The sequence below is a fragment of the Rana temporaria genome, chromosome 2, assembly GCF_905171775.1.
Source record: "Rana temporaria chromosome 2, aRanTem1.1, whole genome shotgun sequence".
Lineage (NCBI taxonomy): Eukaryota > Metazoa > Chordata > Amphibia > Anura > Ranidae > Rana > Rana temporaria.
The window spans coordinates 241174044-241194282 of record NC_053490.1 but is presented as its reverse complement, the minus strand read 5'-3'; the positions used below and the strand labels follow the sequence as shown (position 1 = coordinate 241194282).

Below are 20239 nucleotides of genomic sequence, written 5' to 3'. Positions count from 1 at the left end.
TGCATATTTGTCATGATAGGGGTGTTCGGTTTACTGGATTTCATTCACATTTCTGCCCTATTGGTAGTTCTAATCGAATGATGCAGAATTCTCTGACAGACTATCTGGGATGTAAAGCATTCATCCTGAAAGCTGGTCTGTGCGTTTGGAAGCATTTCTCTGATTATGTCAACAAATGGGATTGTTGGTGTTTAAATTGTTCATTGTGACGTGATTTTGTTGTCATTCCAAGCAATCCCTTACACACTTTATTATTACACTTCGGTGTAATAGTAATTAAACATTTCATTCAGAATGCTTTCTTGTAGAACTGATTTTATTTATGTTGCTATTTCCTCTTCTCTTCTTTTTGGTGATTTTCACTTTTTCTTTATATAGGCCAGAGCTGCTTACACAATCAAATACAGAACCAAACCGAGGAAATGTGGGAGGTAAATGTGGTAATGCTTGAAATTTATTGTATAAGTAGAGAGATCAGAGTGCTCATTTCCTAGCCAGCTTGTCACTTTCCCGATAACTTGGTACTATTGATTGTATATTTTAATAAAATGATATAAACACACACTTTTTGTCTGCTTTCCTAGCTAAAGAAGACTGGAATATCAGAATTACTAAACTAAGGAAACAAGTCGAGGAGATATTTAACACAAAGTTTGGTAATCCCATGTATTCTATGTTTTTACTAGTTTCATTAAGTCATTATTGGTTTACAAAATAAAAAAAAATGAATTCATGTCATTATTGACATTTTCTTATCTATGCCACCTGTATTTATTGCGTAAATTCCAATTTTTGGCAAATTATACTGTTATGGTAGGTGGTGAAACCGTTTTCTGGTTATTTATTGCCTAGTGTAAGTTTTTTTTTTGTGTATTGTTAACAGGGAAGTCTTTGTGGCCAAAGAGAACAGCAGATCCAGCTGCCTATGTTACCCACTGTGCTCACTAAAGTGCACAAAAACGTGTTCTTAAATTTCCTTGGCTACAAACCACTTGAGGCATACCTCAGAAAACAAAAAAAAAATGTCTATGCCACGGTTCGTTACAAAAAGATTTATTGTAAAATCAAAGTCAAAGAATTCCAAGAATGGAAAAGGTTAAATTATGTCTGACAGACAATCAATGTTAAATATCATGCTTGATTTTGAACCTCAATCTCACCCAAACCTCGGCAGGCTGACTCGAGCATATCGAGGCCAGTGCTTGGGACGACCAAAAGGTGTGTAGGCACCAGATGTCGCATGGGTATTCAGCCAATGGAAGGAATGACAGACCACTGGTTGAACCCATATGGGTCAGCGATGTGGAGAGGCCCCCAATGGATTGTGTAAGATGGTAATTTGTACAAAAGATAATGTTATGGTGCTTGGTGCTCCGGGAGCCAAAAGGATGTTTTGTGCCTTTTTTTTTTTTTTTTTAAGACCTAATTGCCATGCCCCCGTAGCTCCTATTTAAACTTTTCAGGCTGTCCGAATCACATGATTTTCTAAAGGGCCACGCCTGAAATGTGTTGTCATGACTACAACCTGTTGACCGCTTTCCATCCCAAGCTTTGTTGTGATGAGTCGGTTTGGCATCGCACTGTGTTAGTGACGTCACATCCAGGGTGCCACCCGACCTCACCATCTGCAGCCTATGTCTAGTTCATTGGGGGCCTCTCCACATCACTGACCCTTACAGGTTCAACCAATGGTCTGTCATCCCTTGCATTGGGTTGGGTGGATGCCCATGCAACATCTGGCGTCTAAACACATTTTGGTTGGCACAAGCGCCGGATTTCATATGCTTGAGTCAGCCTGCTGAGGTTTTGGTGAGATCAAGGTTCAAACTCAAGCATCATAATTAACATTAATTGTCTTCAGCCATATTTTAACCCTTTCCATTCTTGGAATCCTTTGACTTTGATTTTTCAATAAATAAATCTTTTTATCACAAACCGTGGCTGTATTAAGAGGAATCTTTTTTGTTTTGTTTTTTTGCACAACACCATCCCTGGTGTTTTGGATCCCCCCTGGCTGCACAGGGCTAACCTTCATTACACAGACTGACATATGTTGGTTCTCCAAACGGCGCCTGAACTTTTAGGGAATACATTTGTGGTTCTAAAATTCACTTGTCTTCTCTGCCTACAATGACAGGTTTGAATAAATTCCTGTTAGAGGGTGGCTACATTCATTCTCCATGGTCCCTCTCTATGTAGGAGCATAGCCATTGCCATATTTCACCATTGCAAACACTGTCTTCATTAGAAGGTATGGCCGCACACCATCATAGAGCTGTAGAAGACCCCTTTCACACTTGTGCGACTTGGAAATGCAAAGTCGCATGACAAGTTGTACCCCATGATTTCCAATGCGTACCGTTCATATCTGTGCGTCTTCAAGTTGCAACGACTTTAAAGTAGTCCCTGCACTACTTTGGTCCGCATTTTATGCAACTTAAGGTCCATAGCGTCAAGATTACACAGGCATTGCTTCAAGTCGTGTCAGAATTGCTAGACTTTCAAGTCGCACAAGTGTGAAAGGACCCTAAACTGTTTATTCCATCTGATGGAATAAACAGTTTATATGGCTCTATGGTGGTGTGCGGTCCTTCCTTCTAATGACTACCAGTGGGCCAAGCTGCTGTTAACAGCTGCTGGCATTCTACAACAGAGCGCAAATCGTTCTGTGTGGTTCTTATAACATACGGTCACCGTGGTCATCACTTTGAAACAGAGAATGTTTGCTACTATAGCTCATCCATTGCTCATTGAGCAGACAGATTTGCTTGGACTTCCTGTTACCTGTCCTAACATTGGCAATAAAGACCTGAGCAGAGAGCAGAGATTATGCGTTACTACCCTGTGTGTATCATATTTTCTTTCTGCATTGCCTAGTTTAGGGTGGTGGTGGTGTTGTTTTATAAAAAAAAAATTAAAGTCAGTTTTTTTTTTTTAGCACAGGCACTGGGACTTCCTGAACCTGTAAAAGTCCCTTATCCAGTGTTTGAATCCAATCCAGAGGTCCTCTATGTAGAAGGATTGCCAGAGGGAATTCCATTCCGGAGTCCCACTTGGTTTGGGATTCCTCGTCTGGAGAGGCTTGTAAGAGGAAGTGCCAAAATCAAGTTCATTGTGAAAAAGTATGTACAAAGAGAATAGCTACCTTTTTTTTTTTTTATATACATAATTGTATGCTTGAGAGTAACACATAACAGAGCCCTGTAGTTGGTTACCTTTTATTTAAATGACAGGCCAGTATTTTTTACATCATTGAGGTTAGGCAGTTGACAGAGCAGCAACTTTCAAACTTCAGAGTTCTTTGCCATGAGGTGCCATGTTGAACGAGATCGATTTCACCAAATTTATCACACCGAAGACCTTGTAACACTAACGAATCGCATGACACCGGGGAGGGAAAATGGTTAATTTGGCCCAATTTGGACTTTTTCACTTAGAGGTGTACTCACTTTTGTTGCCAGCGGTTTACACATTAATGGCTGTGTGTTATTTTGAGGGGACAGCAAATTTACACTGTTATACAAGCTGTACACTCACTGTAGCAAAGTGTCATTTCTTCAGTGTTGTCACATGAAAAGATATAATAAAATATTTACAAAAATGTGAGGGGTGTACTCACTCTTAGTGATTTTTATTTTTTGTAGTCTTCCTCACAACATCCAATTGCAGCCGCCTAGGCGACTACATCATCATCCTGGCCCATTGCCTCCTGGGATATCTATCTAATTTAGTGGTTCTCAACCTTTTAGTGCCGTGACCCCTTGATACAATTTCCCAAGTTGTGGGGACCCCTAACAGTAAAATTATTTTCATAGCCTGGGTTGTCAGCACCCAAGACAAGACAAGTAATTTGCGCCCCTAACCCATGGAAATTTAGCGCTCCCTGAGTCCCCTCCACTCGTACAGTATTAAACCCTCATATGGTACATTTTAGGATGTACCACTCTATCTTTGTTCTCCTTTTCCCCTTTATCTCTCTCTATCCTAATTTATTGTTTTTTTTTCCCCCATCCCTCTCTCTAGCCGTCTTTCTTGTTTTTTCTCTTATTCTTTCTCTCCCTTTTTTCTTTCTTTCTTCCTCTCCCATCCATGTATTCTCTATTTTAATTCCTTCTCTTACTCCTTGGTGGGGGGAATGGGATGAGTGGCAGTGCTGGGATGAGTTCTGATCAGCCAACTTAGGTGCTCTCAATGAAGGTCATCTGCTGATCTGAGAACTGTAGTGGGGACTTTTAATGGCAACTATAATCACAGGTAGTGTTACCCAGTGCGTGTCTCCAACTTTGTGGTGTCTCGTAGCAGTGACACCTATGCTGAAATCAGGAGATATGGTCTCCTCCAGCCCCTCCCACCTCACAATCCTCACCAGTCAGTGGATCTCTAGTCTCTGCCCCCCAGCCATGTCGTGAACTGAATGGGCAGCTGCGAAGAGGCTGAGTGGGCGGTCTGGTGCTCCAGGAACAGCCCAGCTGGGTGGCTACTGGCTCTAGAAACAGCCCTGCTGAGCATCCGCAAGAAGGCTGGGAGAGGGGTGCGGGCTTCAGGAACAGCCCAAGATTTGGTGACCCCTGGCAAATCATAATTTGACCCCCGAGGGGGTCCCCGACCCCAGGTTGAGAACCACTGATCTAATTGATCCAGAAGTATCAGGCATCTAATCTAATGGAAGTGACGCAATCTGCACTATTCCCTCCATCGCCCCTTTCCCCGACCTCTCTTGCCTTCCCCTCCAAGTTCTCTGTTGATTGACCGGATGCCATAACAATGTAGCAGAAACTTCCGCCGCCATTGCTATGATAACTTGTAATCTAGAAAGTGCACTGCGCAGTGTCATTACTGTGCAGGCACCAGATAGGGAGGTGTATGCTGGGTAGCTATATAAATATGGTAAATATACTGGAGTGGGCTTTAGATGCCCACATCTTCAATGGCCGCTGCCTGCCGGATCATGTAAGAAATTACAGATTTAAAAGAAAAAAAGTATGAGCACAGTTAAAACAATATCCAAATTACTGTATATAGTACGGTGGTGCTTTCATTAAAATAAATGCTTAGAAAGCTGAAGCTTCGTTCTAGTTTTTTAATTGCATAAAAACCCTTTTAGGCCTCATTTCCATGGGCTCTCCTGTTGTGAGTCCACTGCTTGCACAGGCGTTTGCTGAAACAGTCAATTCAAATGAATAGGAAGCTGCAGATTGAATCTTGTATAAAGTATGTGGACCGCTGCACTGCCTGTATGTGTTGCGCTGTTCAGCTAAGTTATGGATTTCTGATCCAAGTCTTGGGGAGCATATGATTGGGCTCAGAATCATTTGCCAGGCAACCAATTACAAACTCATTGTAGCTGGAATAAAAGGTTGCATCACATAGCAAAAGGCGTATAATAATGTTTCTTTTTTTCCCTATACAGACCTCAGCTTGTAGCACCCCATATACCTGCTGAACTTGCTAGTAAAATTAATGTTGAAGGTAAGAAACATTTTCAGGTTTCAGCCTTTGCAAATATTTCAGCCCAACAGTGTTAATTTTGGGAGCAAATGTTGATTTAGTTTCTCTTAGTCTTTTGAATAAAATGCCATTTTTAGATTTAGTCCCATTTTAGTATTTAGACTAAACCTCCAGTACATTTTAGTAGACTAAAATCATTTTTAGTCGTCTAAAATCTAATGGGTGTAGTTAAATTGTAAGAGAAGTATTATTTATTTTTTATTTTTCCATAATCTTACTTACTTGAGTGAATGCAGCCGATGCTGCATCTGTCCCCCGGCGCCTCTACACTGAGAACCGAGCGATTAAACATCACCAATAGCTCAGTTCTCACAGATCCCTGAGCAGAGAGTTACTGACTCTCCGCTCTACTCCCTCCTCGCTCACTTGAGTGCTGAACTGTGGAGGGGCTGGGAGTGGCCGTCTCATCGGCTCACTGAGGGGCTGAGACCGATTTTCTGTGACGTCAGCAGAAAATGGGTCACAGGAGTGCAAAACGAACTGCATTCCTGTGATTCATAGGAGAAGCCCAGCCAAACGAGCTTTGGCTGGACTTTTCCTATAAGCATTTCTCTACAATTTCCAAACTCCTTATATACTGCTGGAGTGAAAAATGTAATACGTTATTATTTATGGTATTAAGGTTTGAACATTACAGACCAGTGTTAATTTTGACATCAAATTTAAAATTAGTTTTAGTCATACTCTCTTGACAAAAATGCCCTTTTTTAGTTTGTCGTATTTTTGTAGACTAAAATAGTATTAATTTAGTCTGCGAAAATGTTTTTTATTGGAAATTAACACTGCTGCCTAAACTTTTTTTTTTTTTTTTTTTTTTTTCTGTGTTTATCCCTCTCCTGGGCCCACGTAAGAAAAGTAGATCATTCTGATTACTGTTCATAATGTTGTCATGATATAGAGTAAAGTTTGGTTCTAGATTTTCCTAATATAACTTGAAAACTATTTGTTTTTTATAGCTGTTCAGATCTTGCCTGAAAAACAGGATCCAGGGGAGGGTACAGATGAAGGTAAGAAATAACATGGAGGAATCATACTTTAACTATCAAATCTCAAATGTATGAAATATTAAAATCTGGCAAGACTAGAACACTTTTATACGTTAAAACACCAGAAAATTCCCCTCCAATTCACACTTTCTCTGACTTGCCAGTTCCATTGGGTACATATGCCCAAAACTAAGGAACTTTATTAGCTGAATTATTAGAGGGATAGATGTATTGACCCATAACGGAGGAGGTAATTTTTTTAGGTTTTATTTTAATGAAGGTGTGCACATAGATTGCCACATGCATTTCTCATTTCACCATAATTAAAACTAGAAGTCGACCGATATGGTTTTTTCTATGGCCGATGCCGATATTTAGAAATCAGGGTGGCCGATGGCCGATATATAATGCAGATTTTTGCGGCCGATATTTTGGGCCGATTTTTTTATTTTTTGCTAGGCGCGGGTGGTGCTGCGTTGTGGAGAGGGATGGGTTGTGCTGTGTTGTGGAGAGGGATGGGTGGTGCAGCATTGTGGAGAGGGATGGGTGGTGCTAGGCGTGGGTGGTGCTGCCTTGTGGAGAGGGATGGGTGGTGCTAGGCATGGGTGGTGCTGCGTTGTGGAGAGGGATGGGTGGTGCTAGGCATGGGTGGTGCTGCGTTGTGGAGAGGGATGGGTGGTGCTGCGTTGTGGAAAGGGATGGGTGGTGCTAGGCGTGGGTGGTGCTGCGTTGTGGGGAGGGATGGGTGGTGCTGCGTTGTGGAGAGGGATGGGTGGTGCTGCGTTGTGGAGAGGGATGGGTGGTGCTAGGCTTGGGTGGTGCTGTGTTGTGGGGAGGGATGGGTGGTGCTGCGTTGTGGAGAGGGATGGGTGGTGCTGCGTTGTGGAGAGGGATGGGTGGTGCTAGGCTTGCGTGGTGCTGCGTTGTGGGGAGGGATGGGTGGTGCTGCGTTGTGGAGAGGGATGGGTGGTGCTGCGTTGTGGAGAGGGATGGGTGGTGCTAGGCGTAGGTGGTCCTGCGTTGTGGGGAGGGATGGGTGGTGCTGTGTTGTGGCAATGAAGATGAGTGATTTGCAATGCATTGTGAAAATGAATGAGGATGACAGTTACATTGTGAAGAGGATCTCCACAATTTAACTCTGATATGCACCCAGAGTCATCCTCATCCATTTTCTCAATGCCAGCCTCAGCCAGGTTTCACTTTAAAAAGACATAAAATTAAGTCTGCGGATCTGCATGCACCTGATAGGCTAGGTTCATGCTGATGAGATGACCAGCAAATCTTTGAACAAGTAAAATACAAGCAGCCAGCAGGCTCCCCCTCAGCAGGAAAGGAAGACAGAGCTAGTGCTGGCCACGATCTCCTGCTGGGGGGAGTTACCATGTCAGGTGGAAGCTGATTTTTTCTCTATTACAGCACGCCGAGGGAGGGGGCGGGGCGGTACGATGAATGGCAGTGAAATCTCTCCTTGGCTTCTCTATAGTGGCCGTGCGGGTGTATGAATCAAGAATATATTGTTTCAAGAGCACTGATCAGTACTGCAAGTCAGGTGGCAGAGAAACAATCATTGGCCCTTTACAAGTATCTGCCACCTGACTTGCAGTACTGACCAGTGCTCTTGAAGCAATATATTCTTGATTCATACACCCGCACGGCCACTATAGAGAAGCTAAGGAGAGATTTCACTGGCATTCATCGTACCGCCCCGCCCCTCCCTCGGCGTGCTGTATTAGAGAAACAATCATTGGCACTTTACAAGTATCTAATACAGCACACCGAGGGAGGGGCAGGGCGGGGCGGTACGATGAATGCCAGTGAAATCTCTCCTTAGCTTGTGATTGTTTATCCAATACAGCACGCCAAGGGAGGGGGCGGAGCGGGGGCGGGGCGCTACGATGCAAGGCCAGTAAAATCTTTCCTGGACTTCAATAGTGGGCGTGCGGATGGAGGACACACGCTGCTAGAGCACTGGTCAGTACTGCAGGGCAGGCGGCCATGCCAGCCGTTTATTGTAATAGTCGCGAATGCCGCGAATCGGCCGATTTTTTTCACAATAATCGGCCGATGCCGATTTCATAAAAAACGGCCAAATATCGGCCGATATATCGGTCGACCTCTAATTAAAACCTAACAATTTTGGTTGTACATAACATAACCCCTTATAATATCTTTTAATAGATTACTCTTCAAATTAAACTGTAAAGAACGGAATCGTTCTAGGAGAACAGCGTGAAGTAGTGGCCTTTTTTTTTTTTTTTTTTTTCTAAACTGGGTCTGTATTACCGGAATGGGGATAACCCAGAGGCAATAAGGAGGGCATGTGACTTTTAAAATTGTAAACAGTATTTCATCTAAGAACTTTTCTGCACTTATACAGTGGGTCACTATTTATACTGGGTACTTTGTTCCCCTAAACCACCGAAATGTATGCGTTTACATTACTGCCTTATGACTCATGAACATGTCTGCAAGCAGGCTGTAAAGCATCTATAAGCGAACGGAACTTGGGTAAAATTCTTTCTAAAACCATTGTAGAACTTTTATAAATAAGCAAAAGTCCACAATATATCAAAACCATTGTTTTTGATGCATGCAGTTATCTGTGATCCAATTATTTGGCTCTGGTACTGTTGGCCTACAGATTTTATCTCATATTTTTATGCTCTGGTCAAGCTTCTAGATCTTATAAGATTTGGGCACCTTTAATTCAAGCTGGTTAGACAGTTGTGATTTTGGAGATCTTCTAAAGATGTTTATTCAGGTGAATGGCCACGTTCTACACAACATAAATGGTTTGTCAAAGAAATAAGAATTTCTTTGTGTAGACTTATAAGAGGAGCTCCAGGCTCCTGCAGAAAAAAATAAGTCAGCAGCTACAAATACTGTAGCTGCTGACTTTTAATATTGGGGCACTTACCACTCCAGGCATCCAGCAGTGTCCTCACCTGAGCTGATTATTCAATCAGCTATCGGGTGCTGGCGCTGCCATATTTAATAAGGGAAAATGGCAGTAAAGCATTGCGGCTTCACAGCTGGCTTCCTACTGTGCGTGAGCGAAGTGTGATACGTTTTGTGAATGGGCCGCAGTTTTCTAGGACATGTGAGGTGTCCCAGAAGGCTGCAGGAAGGGGGAGGCGAGGCAACTTCTGGCTCAGTTCGCCATGGCAAATTGAATCAAAAGTTGGAGCGGGTACCTGTCAAAACCAGGTACCTGCTTCCCCTGACCCCACCCCCAAAAGGTGCCAAATTGGCAGCGGATGAGGCAGACAGGCGTAGCTTGCCCCTTTTGTCTTTCGTTCACTCACGGACATGGAAATGGCACAATTTTACTTTTTTTTTTTTTACCTGATCCTCTTACCTTATTTACTTTTATTTGCTTCTAGTTCATATTCTGTTTTCTTCTCTTTTTTTTTTTTTTTTTTTTTGTACTTTTTTTAAAGGAGAAGTGTGGCCAAATGTATTTTGGCTATACTTCTCGTATGGATAACGGTAGTTCAGTTAGTTCTGCCTGTGACCCATTTTCAGCCAACAGCAGGCTAAAGTCAGGATGCACCCAGATTTCTGGACAGCAGTTGACTCGTCCTCTCAGCAAGCCACTGGTAGACTGAACCAGCCGCTCCCACCACCTCCACCGCACAGTGCTCCAGTCTGTCTGCTCAAAACAGAGGGGAGAACTGAGTGATCGGGGGTGTTTGATCGCTCAGCTCTCAGTGCAAGGTCTGCAGGGGACAGAGGCAGCATCGGATTGATGCTGCATCTACCTGGTGAGTATAAAAGTGTTATTTTCCCCAAACCCATACTTCTCTTTTATATAGTATATTTTTTGCTACTTGTTCACAGATAAATCCCAAACAGTTGCAAGTCCTCCACCACCACAAACAAATGGCTCTACGACTGTGACCTGCAAACAACGAGGAAAAGAATTCTCATTTGGTAAACAAGAAAAGTTAAATATAACACACTAAAAGTTAAGACATTTACAATCAAAGACTTTTTATGCTTAATCCATTAATGGATTTTAATGCATGTAAACACAATCTAATATGCATATAAAAGATGATGTTACGCCAAGTAAATCGATACCCAACATTTCATGCATTAAAGTTGTGCACGCCCGTGGAATGGCAACAATCTATGGTACATTATATTATCCATAGGTGACATTTTAAAAGCTTTTATAGGTTACCAGTTTAGCAGTACAGGAGATCTTGCACTAGTTATTGCTCTCTTATGTTTCATGGTGATACATCACATACATGGTGCAATCACTGTTTACAAATGCGTGTGGGACCTACATGTGCATTCGTAAGTTTGGGGATTTTTTTTTTTTTGTAATGACAAACATGGCATACTTTCCTCCACTGTACAGTTGGTTTTGCACAGAGTGGCCCCGATCCTGCTCTTCTGGGGTCCCTCAGTGGCGGGTGCACTCCCGTGTCCTGCTTCTGGGTCTATTGACACAGAAAGCAGGGTGGGGCCCCTCCCCCCGGCACCCGCCTCATTGGATTTGATTGACAGCAGCTGGAGTCGATGGCTGCGCTGCTATCAATCTATCCAATCAGGACACGAGACACCAGCCATAGGTGGTGTGCTCTTCCTTGAGGCGAGAGACAGGGCTTGGGTAAGTAAAATGGGGGGTCTGGGGGGCTGCAGCACGAGAGAAGGTTTTTCACCTTAATGCATAGAATGCATTAGGGAGAAAAGCCACAAACATTGCACATCTGCAAATAAAACCATGCTCATCTGCCATCCAGGAAACTAGGTATCAGATGTATAATGAGGCTGACATAAGTGAGGACATACAAACAATTGGTGATCTTGCAATTCTCCTACAAACACAAGATGACGTATTGGTAGCAGAGGCTTTCCAACTGGGCCATGCCCATAGTTTTTCATGCTCATGTAGACTGATTGGAATTATTGGCTGAAGTGAGCAGATTTAATTGTTATTTTTCATGGAATACAGCAAGGGGTTGTATGCAAGTTGGCAAAGTTAGGAGGAGGTGACTTTTAAGTAGGCATCCAAGGTCCCTTTCAAAATTGATTGTGAACATAGGCTGGAGAAATAAACTGCCTGCATTTAACGTAAATACTGGTTATCCTAGGATGTGTTGCCAGAGTCAAGAGTAGGCGATAGTTAAAATATGAGTAGCCTCCTTTGCTCCATTTAATAATGGTGCTATCACAAAAAAAACATGAGCGGCTCTGAGAACAGTCAACAGTGAGGATGAGCTCCGTCATCTATGCAAACCCCATGTGTCGTGGCGGCCAGGAAGTCGGCACTGCACTGCGCTAATCACAGGCAGTGAGACATTTCCTGATCTCGGCAGCCATGCATCGGGACACTGTCGCACTGCATCTGATTAGCAAAGTGTGTCTTCCTAGCGGGGGCTCTGCACGTGGGGTTTGCGAACAAGCCGGAGCTCATCCTTAGGCAACAGTGCTTGACTAAACAGGCAATTTTTTATATGTAGCCAAGCCATAGTGGTGGTATCCAGCCACTCTCACAAGATTGAGTTCAGCCGAAGCCTGTTATGGTGGGTTAAAAAAATATATATATACCTCCAAATACCTGGCTGTAGCAGGGTGTGGATATCTGTAAAGTGAAAGGGCAGTCCAGAAGATAATTTAATTCCATGTGTTGTAGTATGTAGGTTGTGAGTGTTGTTTTTATGCTGCCACAGCAAAGTCTATTTTTTTGCTTAGAATTCACTCAGGTATGACTATCTTATTGTCAGTTCAGCCCTCCCACTAACCCCAGTTAGTAACCATCACTGTCAGTCAAGAAACTACATGATCAAAAATAATTCTGTCCTTTTACTAAATGAAACCTATTTATTCTTTTTTTAAATACATAAGACTTGCAATCCTTCCCATGCAAAATTTAACACTGACTTAATGTTGCATTTTTTTCCAACAGAGGCTTGGAATGCTAAAATCACAGATTTGAAGCAAAAAGTTGAAGCACTCTTTGATAAGAAATGTGGTGAGTATTTGTAACGTCATTTATGTTTCTCTGGAATGTCAGCCATATACATGGAAAAATTAGGCATGATAAAAGTCCAGACTATGGACAAACAGTAAAAAAGCTTTTTTCTTTTGCAAAAGTTTTTTTTGCAAGACAATATCATAGTGTACTAGTATGCACTACATACTAGTACATTATAAAAGACTAGCCTTTGAAACTAAGCCTTCCAGCGGCGTGCTGTCACCACTGCAATGGATTCCATGTTCACTTGGTCTTCCTTCTGCATTTGCAGACTGCAGCCACTTGACTGGCCGAGCCACAATGACATCAGCGCGGGAGTCTTGGCCACAGCACACAGGTCTGAAGGAATAGACCCGTATGGCATTCCATCAGAATGCATACCCCAGTGACGCCACCGGCTGCTGCTCACTATATCTCCTAAATGGTGCATGTTTAGGAAATATTCATTACCTATGGGTAAGCTTTAGTACAAGCTTACCTGTAGGCAAAAATCTAAATGCGGCGTTGACTACCACTTTAAAGCAAATTTCACGCAGATATAAAAGACACAGGTTAATGCAGTTCTGTATCTATTAACGTATTAATAAATGTATTTGTTGATGCAAGCAATGTAATTACCTGGTTATTAGTCTCTTGCAATCCCTGTACAGAAAAGCTCAGACTGTGGGTGATAAAGGAAGCACAGGGAGACAATCAGTTATGCTGTAGTGCAAGGACCATGCTCTTAGGAGGAGAGAGCAGAGTGACAAAGATGAGATCACCAGTCTGATGTTTGTTCTTCCACTGTTTAGTGACAAACTGGTAGAGGGACAAGAGCTGTGTTATTGGTCTGCAGTAAAGAAGAAAAATGTCACCTCCGATGTTAGATGGTGCTGTGCTGTGTGGCAGAGCTGTGTACATCTCAGAACAAGATTTTTTGTTTTTTTTTACATTTAGCTTATCGCCTGGAAATCTCCCAGCCAACAGATAAATGAGGCAAAGGATACAGCCTTGTGTGGGAAGCTCTTGCATATATGACGGCTTCCCAGCACAGGCACAGCCTGATCTGAATACTGGCTTACGTCTGTATGCCAGTTTAGCATTGGTGTTAATTACCACCAATTTACTAAGCTGAGAACTGGTGGTAATCCTTTAAGAAACTGTTGCTATGGCAGTGACAAATTCTTAAAGGACGGTAGTAAGAACTAGCAATATTACCGACACTGGTGCAAATGCTTGCCTGAATTATGCATGTGTAGCTCTTAGGCCCCATACTCACGACCAAACATGTCTGCTGAAACTGGTCCGCGGGCCAGTTTCAGCAGACATGTTCGGTCGTGTGTGGGCGCGAGCGGGCCGAATTCCAGCAAACATTTGCCCGCCGGGCCTTTTCCCAGCAGACAAATATTCCTGGACGTGTTTTAAAACCGTCCGCTGGAATCCTGCCCGCTCGGACATGTACGGTCGTCAGTACAGACCTACCGTACATGTCCAGGCGCCCGCCGTCCCTCGCATGCGTCGAATGACTTCGACGCATGCGTGGAAGCATTTTAAAGGCGGGCCGCCCACGTCGCTGCGTCATTGTCGCGGCGACACCGCGTAATCGACGCGGCGACACCGTGGACACGCCCCGCGTATTGTTTACGCGCGGACTTCTGTACGATGGTGTGTACAACCATCGTACAGAAGCCCTCTGGCAGACATGTATGGTGAAAACGGTCCGACGGACCGCTTTCACCATACATGTTTGTTCGTGTGTACCCGGCCTTAAGGGAACTACTGACAGAAATCTGTTACTGCTATATTGAATTCCCCTGAGTGTCTTTCAAATTAAAAAGCTGAGGTGGCATTCTGCAGAAATTATTATTTTAGTATTCCTTTTTCTGTTGTACACTATTATCTAAATCTATAAATAAATGGATACTATCTTGTGAATGTAATATATCCCTTAGGAGAAGCATTGGGAATGAAAGATCCATTCAAAGTTCCATTTGCCTTGTTTGAGTCCTATCCAGAAGACTTCTATGTGGAAGGTCTTCCAGAGGGGGTCCCATTCCGCAGACCGTCCACTTTTGGCATCCCTAGACTGGAGAAGATTCTCAGAAATCAAACCAAGATTAAATTTGTCATCAAGAAGTAAGACAAATGTATTGAGAATACTATGGCCTTTACTCAGTGAGGTGTAGAGTGCAAAGTGTATTAACCTACAGCAACCAGTCATAAGAAAACGAGAAAGTAACATTTTTTATTTATTATTTTGTAAGCGTTTTGTAAATGTCTCAAAATGTGTAAATGTATGTTTATTGCTTATGCATACAATTTTGTAATCTATTTATTTATTTTTGCTAGACCAGAACTGTTTGAGGCTGCCGCTAAAGATTCATCATTACATTATCCACAAAGTAAGTACCCTTTTAATTTTTAAATGAGACCCTTTTAAGAACCATATAAACTATGTTTGTATTTGTTTTAGAATACTAAACAGTAGTTACCTTACCTTGTGAGTGGGTAAGAGATGTGTATTGTAGAAGTGTCATTGAGACTCTGTCTTAAAAACTACAGCGAAGAAAGTAAAATCTGAAATTGTGCGTTTTTAATATCCTCACCTGCTCCAAACAAGTTCAACCTGGTGGTTTGCTATGGCCACAATATCACCTTTTGGAGCTCCACATTTTGAGCCCAATTGCACTGTAAAATTAGAATAGTCATTTTTGGTTCAAAAGCTAACCTATCTCATAATTTTATTTCCTTTTGAAAAAAAAAAATGGTTTTACTAAATAAAATATATGTATTTTTGTATACATTTTTAAGAAAGGATACAAGTCCAAAACACTCCTACCACAGCATCTGGACATGAACATCTTAATATCATTCAGGTATCTTTACCAGGTATGTAGTAAAGTTACTCAGTTTTGTAGAAATATTTGCGTGAAAATACAGGACATTTTATAAACAAGGTTATTCACGCAATCATGTCAGGGTATAAAAAATAAAATCTCTGCAATAGAAGAGCATTTATATTCGCCTTTCCAGCAGCATGCATCTACCACTGTCCCTCCATTCCAGCACTGCAGCCTATATCAGTCTCTTTGGACATTCAACACTTCAATAGTGTCAGATGACTGTGTTACCCACAGCACGCTCGGGTTTCTTTCTCTGACCCCTGCGTTGCTACTGGACACAGGGGTTGGGGGATGTATCCAAGGGGCCATCTGATTCTATCTAAAGTAGGGTTGTACCGATACTTTTTTTCCATGTACTCGCCGATACCGATTACAGATACTTTTTTTGAATGCCATGTGACAGTTTGACTGATGGGCACTGATAGGTGGCACTGACTGATGGGGACTGATAAATGCCACTGACTGATGGGCGGCACTGATAGATGGCACTGGTAGGCGTCACTGATGGCACTGACAGGTGGCTTGCACTGATAGGTGGCTGGCACGGATGGGCGGCACTTATGGGCACTGATGGCACTGACAGGTGGCTGGCACTTATGGGCAGGCACTGAAATGCAGCAATAAATGACATGAGGAAATTCTCTGCTGCAGCGCCCATCTTGGTACACCCTGCACTCAGCATCAGTAAGTATCAGTAGACCTCTTGTTACACCCAGCCCGAACTATATGGGCTGGGTGTAACAAGATGACAGCTGCTGGCTTACTCTGGCCAAGTGCAAGGTGTGCCAAGGTTAGCGTCGGAATGTCCAAGCTGACGGCGACCGCTCCGCCCACTGAGGCTGCACGCCCTCTACGCCCACTGAATCCGCTTCGCCCACTGAGGTGGCTCGATCTGCCTACTGACGCCGCCCACCCTCTCCGCCCACTGAGTCCGCTCGCCGCCGACCAAGTATCGGGTCAAGCATCTGGAGCATTTGTGCGAGTACAAGTACTCGCACAAATGCTCGGTATCGGTACCAATACTAGTATCGGGACAACCCTAATCTAAAGTGTTAAATGTTGGAGATTGACAGCTGCAGAACTGGAAAGGTAGAAGACCCCATCTATAGCATGGACATTGCTTGCTTTTTAGATTTTTTTTTTTTCTGGTCACATACACAGAGTAGTTTTCATCCAATAGGATATGTGTTATTTGACCTTTCTTTAAACAAGACCACTCAAGTGGTGTTTTTTTACAAAACTGAATGGGTATGTTTATGCAAGTTGTGCTGGAAACACAGATTTGCTTGTACAGTACATATGTATTGTATTTGTATAATGCTGATGGTAAAAGCATTCCTAAGAACAATAGAAATATAAAAAACAATTTAAAATGCTGTACTTCCTTTTCACTATTCTCTATGTAATTATATTACATTTTAGTCTTGCCTGAATCACCAGCTGATATCTTATGGTATCTTGCATATCTGAGCTATTTATGAAAGTATTCTTGCATCAGGGTGAAAAGCAAAGATATTCTTTTATTTTTATTATTATTTTTTTTATCTATTTCAATCTTTTAGCTTTATATTTTTCTGTATATGCTATAGTCCAATGTTTGTATCTTTTTTATCTTGATATTTATATGAAAACAATCTAATAAGGCACTAGTGAACTCATAAGTAATAACTTGCTAAAGCTGTACCATTTTTCATTATGGTGGCTAACTGATAATCTAAAAACAAGGAAGCACACAAAAGCACTACCCTAATAATGGTCCATAAGGCCACAATGAGGAAAGTCTTAGAATTGTGTAATAAGTCCAAAGTCTAAACGCACAGATCTGGCAAATAGGATCTGATGGGATCAAATCATTTGGAAATTCGGATCATAGGGTAATCCTCTTGCTGTTCCTTTAGTGAGACCTGTGGCGATCCAACTTGAACACTCATAAAAAAAAGAAGAGAAGGGTGCAGAAGTTATTGGGATTAGTATGTATTTATTCCTCTATAAAAACATATGGAGACTTCCATCTGATAAAACCATGGTCCAGGGTGAGAACATCAGCAAAAAATCAGTACTGGTTGCTAGCGAGTTTTTCCCCAGGAACATGCTGTGTGTATGAAAGACGGCTATGCCATGCCCCCCTTTATCAAGCCTAGAGGATCAGTATTATGGTCAAATATGATTAAACAATTTCAGCAGTGGCGGTCCGTGCATAACGGTGCTGCCCCCCTATCCATCTGTCCGGCCCCCTAACCTACGTGCGGGGCACCAGACGCATGGATTTCAATCAGGGTTTTTTTTTTCTAAGCACATGATTGGAGCTAGAGGCTCGAGGAGGATTTTCCAATGCATCAGTCAAGAAAAAGGCAAACTACAACACTTGAAAGCTGACAATTAACTATAGTTTAAAAGTGTATAAAAACAGCTTGGGATAAGTTCAAGATGCAGACCTAAGATAACAACATCTATTACCAGCCATATAAACTGAATTAAATCAATAAAAATGCATCAATAAAAGTGTAGGACCTATAGCTTAAATAAGAGGTGGAGTCTACCCACAGAATAGAAAACACAATGAAGACATAGAAAACCACATTGAAACATAAGCAGATGTAAAACGATGGCCTCGTTCACACAGGGCATGTTAATCTATGCCCCATTCAGGGCCATGTTTTACCAACACAGGGATGCACAGGTGAGGTGTGCATCCCCCATGCTAGCAGTCCCATTGCCTATTGGGACGCAGCAGCTGCATGGATACAGCAGCTGCATGGACACAGCAGCTGCTTCCAATGTGTGACATTCATGTGGGTACATTGGGGCCATGCACCTGCATGGATGTCACCTTGGGAGCTGCAGCTGTCTGTGCAGTCACTGCATCCCAATAGGCAATGGGACGGCCTGTTCGGGGATGCAGGAAGCACCTGTGCATCCCCTTGCAGGTAAACACAGCACTGCATGGGACACAGATTAAGCTCCCTGTGTGAATGAGGCCTTAGTGTATTAGAAAGTCCTGCCCTATGCTGTCAACGCTGCAGATATATATAAAAAATCAGTAGGGGCACAATTCCTAAATTTAGAACTGGTTTATAAAAAAAAAGTTTTGATATATAAATATATACAGGTGTATATATGTAATAAAATTAGTGACCTGAAGACCTGTATATGATTTGAAACCGCTAACATATAATCCTCTTTCCTTGCATTGTTGTTGACTTGGATTTGATACCCACCAGGGATGGCATTTGTATGTTCTGTTTTTGTGTGAGTTCTCCTCCCTCCATATAAAAACATACAGAAAGTTGACTGGCTTTGACCAAATTTGTGAGGAACAGTTCATAAGGTGGAAAAGTTTTGGCGCTAGAAACATGAAATACAGTTCAAACTATGTGATATTTCATAATCCCAAATAAAGTTTGTATTTCAGATGGGGATAACGAGAAAACAGGAAAAGTAGACAAAGCTCGCCAGTTGAGGGAACAAGTCAACGAACTGTTCAGCCGAAAATTTGGTAAGCTGTATGCAGCAAAGGCACCCCCTATACTCTGTGGGGTGTATATTAATTGGTGGCGCTTGAATCAATAAACAAGATTGTATACTATAAGCTAAATTCCATAGCATAACCAGATAAAGTGCATAATGCTCAATAGATATATTAATTTTTTATGTGAACATTATAGTGCCTAAGAATAATTCATCAATGAACCAAGTGCATCAAGAAAACAGCAAACAGAATAAAGGGAATATTGTATATTTAAAATGTCCATAAATCCTTGTGAAGTAACTTTGGTCTTTACACCATCACCACTGCCAATGACTTTATAAGACAAACACCCGGTGGATAAGGGTAGGTACCCTACTCACCAGACACCATGACCTCTTTAATTAAAAAGAAAGGTCAGGTGGAGCTTAAATGATTGTGGATCTGTGGTCTTTTACTGGTACACACCAAGAGGATATGCCTGGGATCTGATAATTACTCCACCGCAATGTCATTCAGAAAAAAAAATGAAGAAAAGCAGGGCCATAGTGTAATACAGTTTGATTAAAAATAAAGTAATTAAAACCACAAGCCAAATGGCCGCTTACTTTACAATGTGCCTTTCCTCGGCACTGGAAGTAAATCGCATCTGTTACCAAGTAGGGTTGAGAAGCGGCCATACCGCTCACGCTGTGGTGGATCAGCGTGCCTGGGTAACAGGAACTGGAAGTGTAAACGTGACCGGGATGCGCATCATTGGCAGTGGTGATGGTGTAAATATTCTCTTTATCCTGTTTGCTGTTTTCTTGATGCACTTCGTTCATTGATGAATTATTCTTAGGCACTATAGTATTCACATAAGAATATTAATATCTATTAAAGGAGTTGTAAATAAAAAAATATTTTTTGCTGAAATGACTGTTTACAGCAGGGGTGGGCAATTATTTTTTCGATGGGGCCACATGAGAAACTAAAAATATTTTGGAGGGCCGGGCCAAAAGGCTAAACTCAATACTGCATAAAATCAATTGTATTTCTTTATAAAAAGCAGTAAATATCATTGTTGGAAAACTGGTACGAGTACTTGTTATAGACATGGCACAGGAGGGGGACAGACGCTGGGGACATGACACAGGAGGGGGACAGAGGCTGGGGACATGGCACATGAGGGGGACAGAGGCTGGGGACATGACACAGGAGGGGGACAGAGGCTGGGGACGACACAGGAGGGGGACAGAGGCTGGGGACATGACACAGGAGGGGGACAGAGGCTGGGGACATGGCACAGGAGGGGGACAGACGCTGGGGACATGGCACAGGAGGGGGACAGACGCTGGGGACATGGCACAGGAGGGGGACAGAGGCTGGGGACGACACAGGAGGGGGACAGAGGCTGGGGACATGACAC

At 42.6% G+C, this 20239-nt stretch overlaps 1 protein-coding gene across 4 annotated transcripts in view; it reads left to right on the top strand.

The window, feature by feature from the left end:
- GTF2I (general transcription factor IIi) overlaps window positions 1-20239 on the top strand; it is a 92204-nt gene that overhangs the window by 45237 nt on the left and 26728 nt on the right. For 3 of the 4 annotated variants that reach the window (XM_040336693.1, XM_040336694.1, XM_040336696.1), the window contains 11 exons: window positions 379-431; window positions 585-656; window positions 2939-3122; window positions 5411-5469; window positions 6465-6515; window positions 10335-10427; window positions 12415-12480; window positions 14415-14598; window positions 14812-14864; window positions 15274-15351; window positions 18766-18861. In XM_040336693.1, the coding sequence (XP_040192627.1) occupies window positions 379-431; window positions 585-656; window positions 2939-3122; window positions 5411-5469; window positions 6465-6515; window positions 10335-10427; window positions 12415-12480; window positions 14415-14598; window positions 14812-14864; window positions 15274-15351; window positions 18766-18861 (989 nt within the window). The remainder of the gene's footprint in view (window positions 1-378; window positions 432-584; window positions 657-2938; window positions 3123-5410; window positions 5470-6464; window positions 6516-10334; window positions 10428-12414; window positions 12481-14414; window positions 14599-14811; window positions 14865-15273; window positions 15352-18765; window positions 18862-20239) is intronic. The other variant, XM_040336695.1, reaches the window with a different exon arrangement.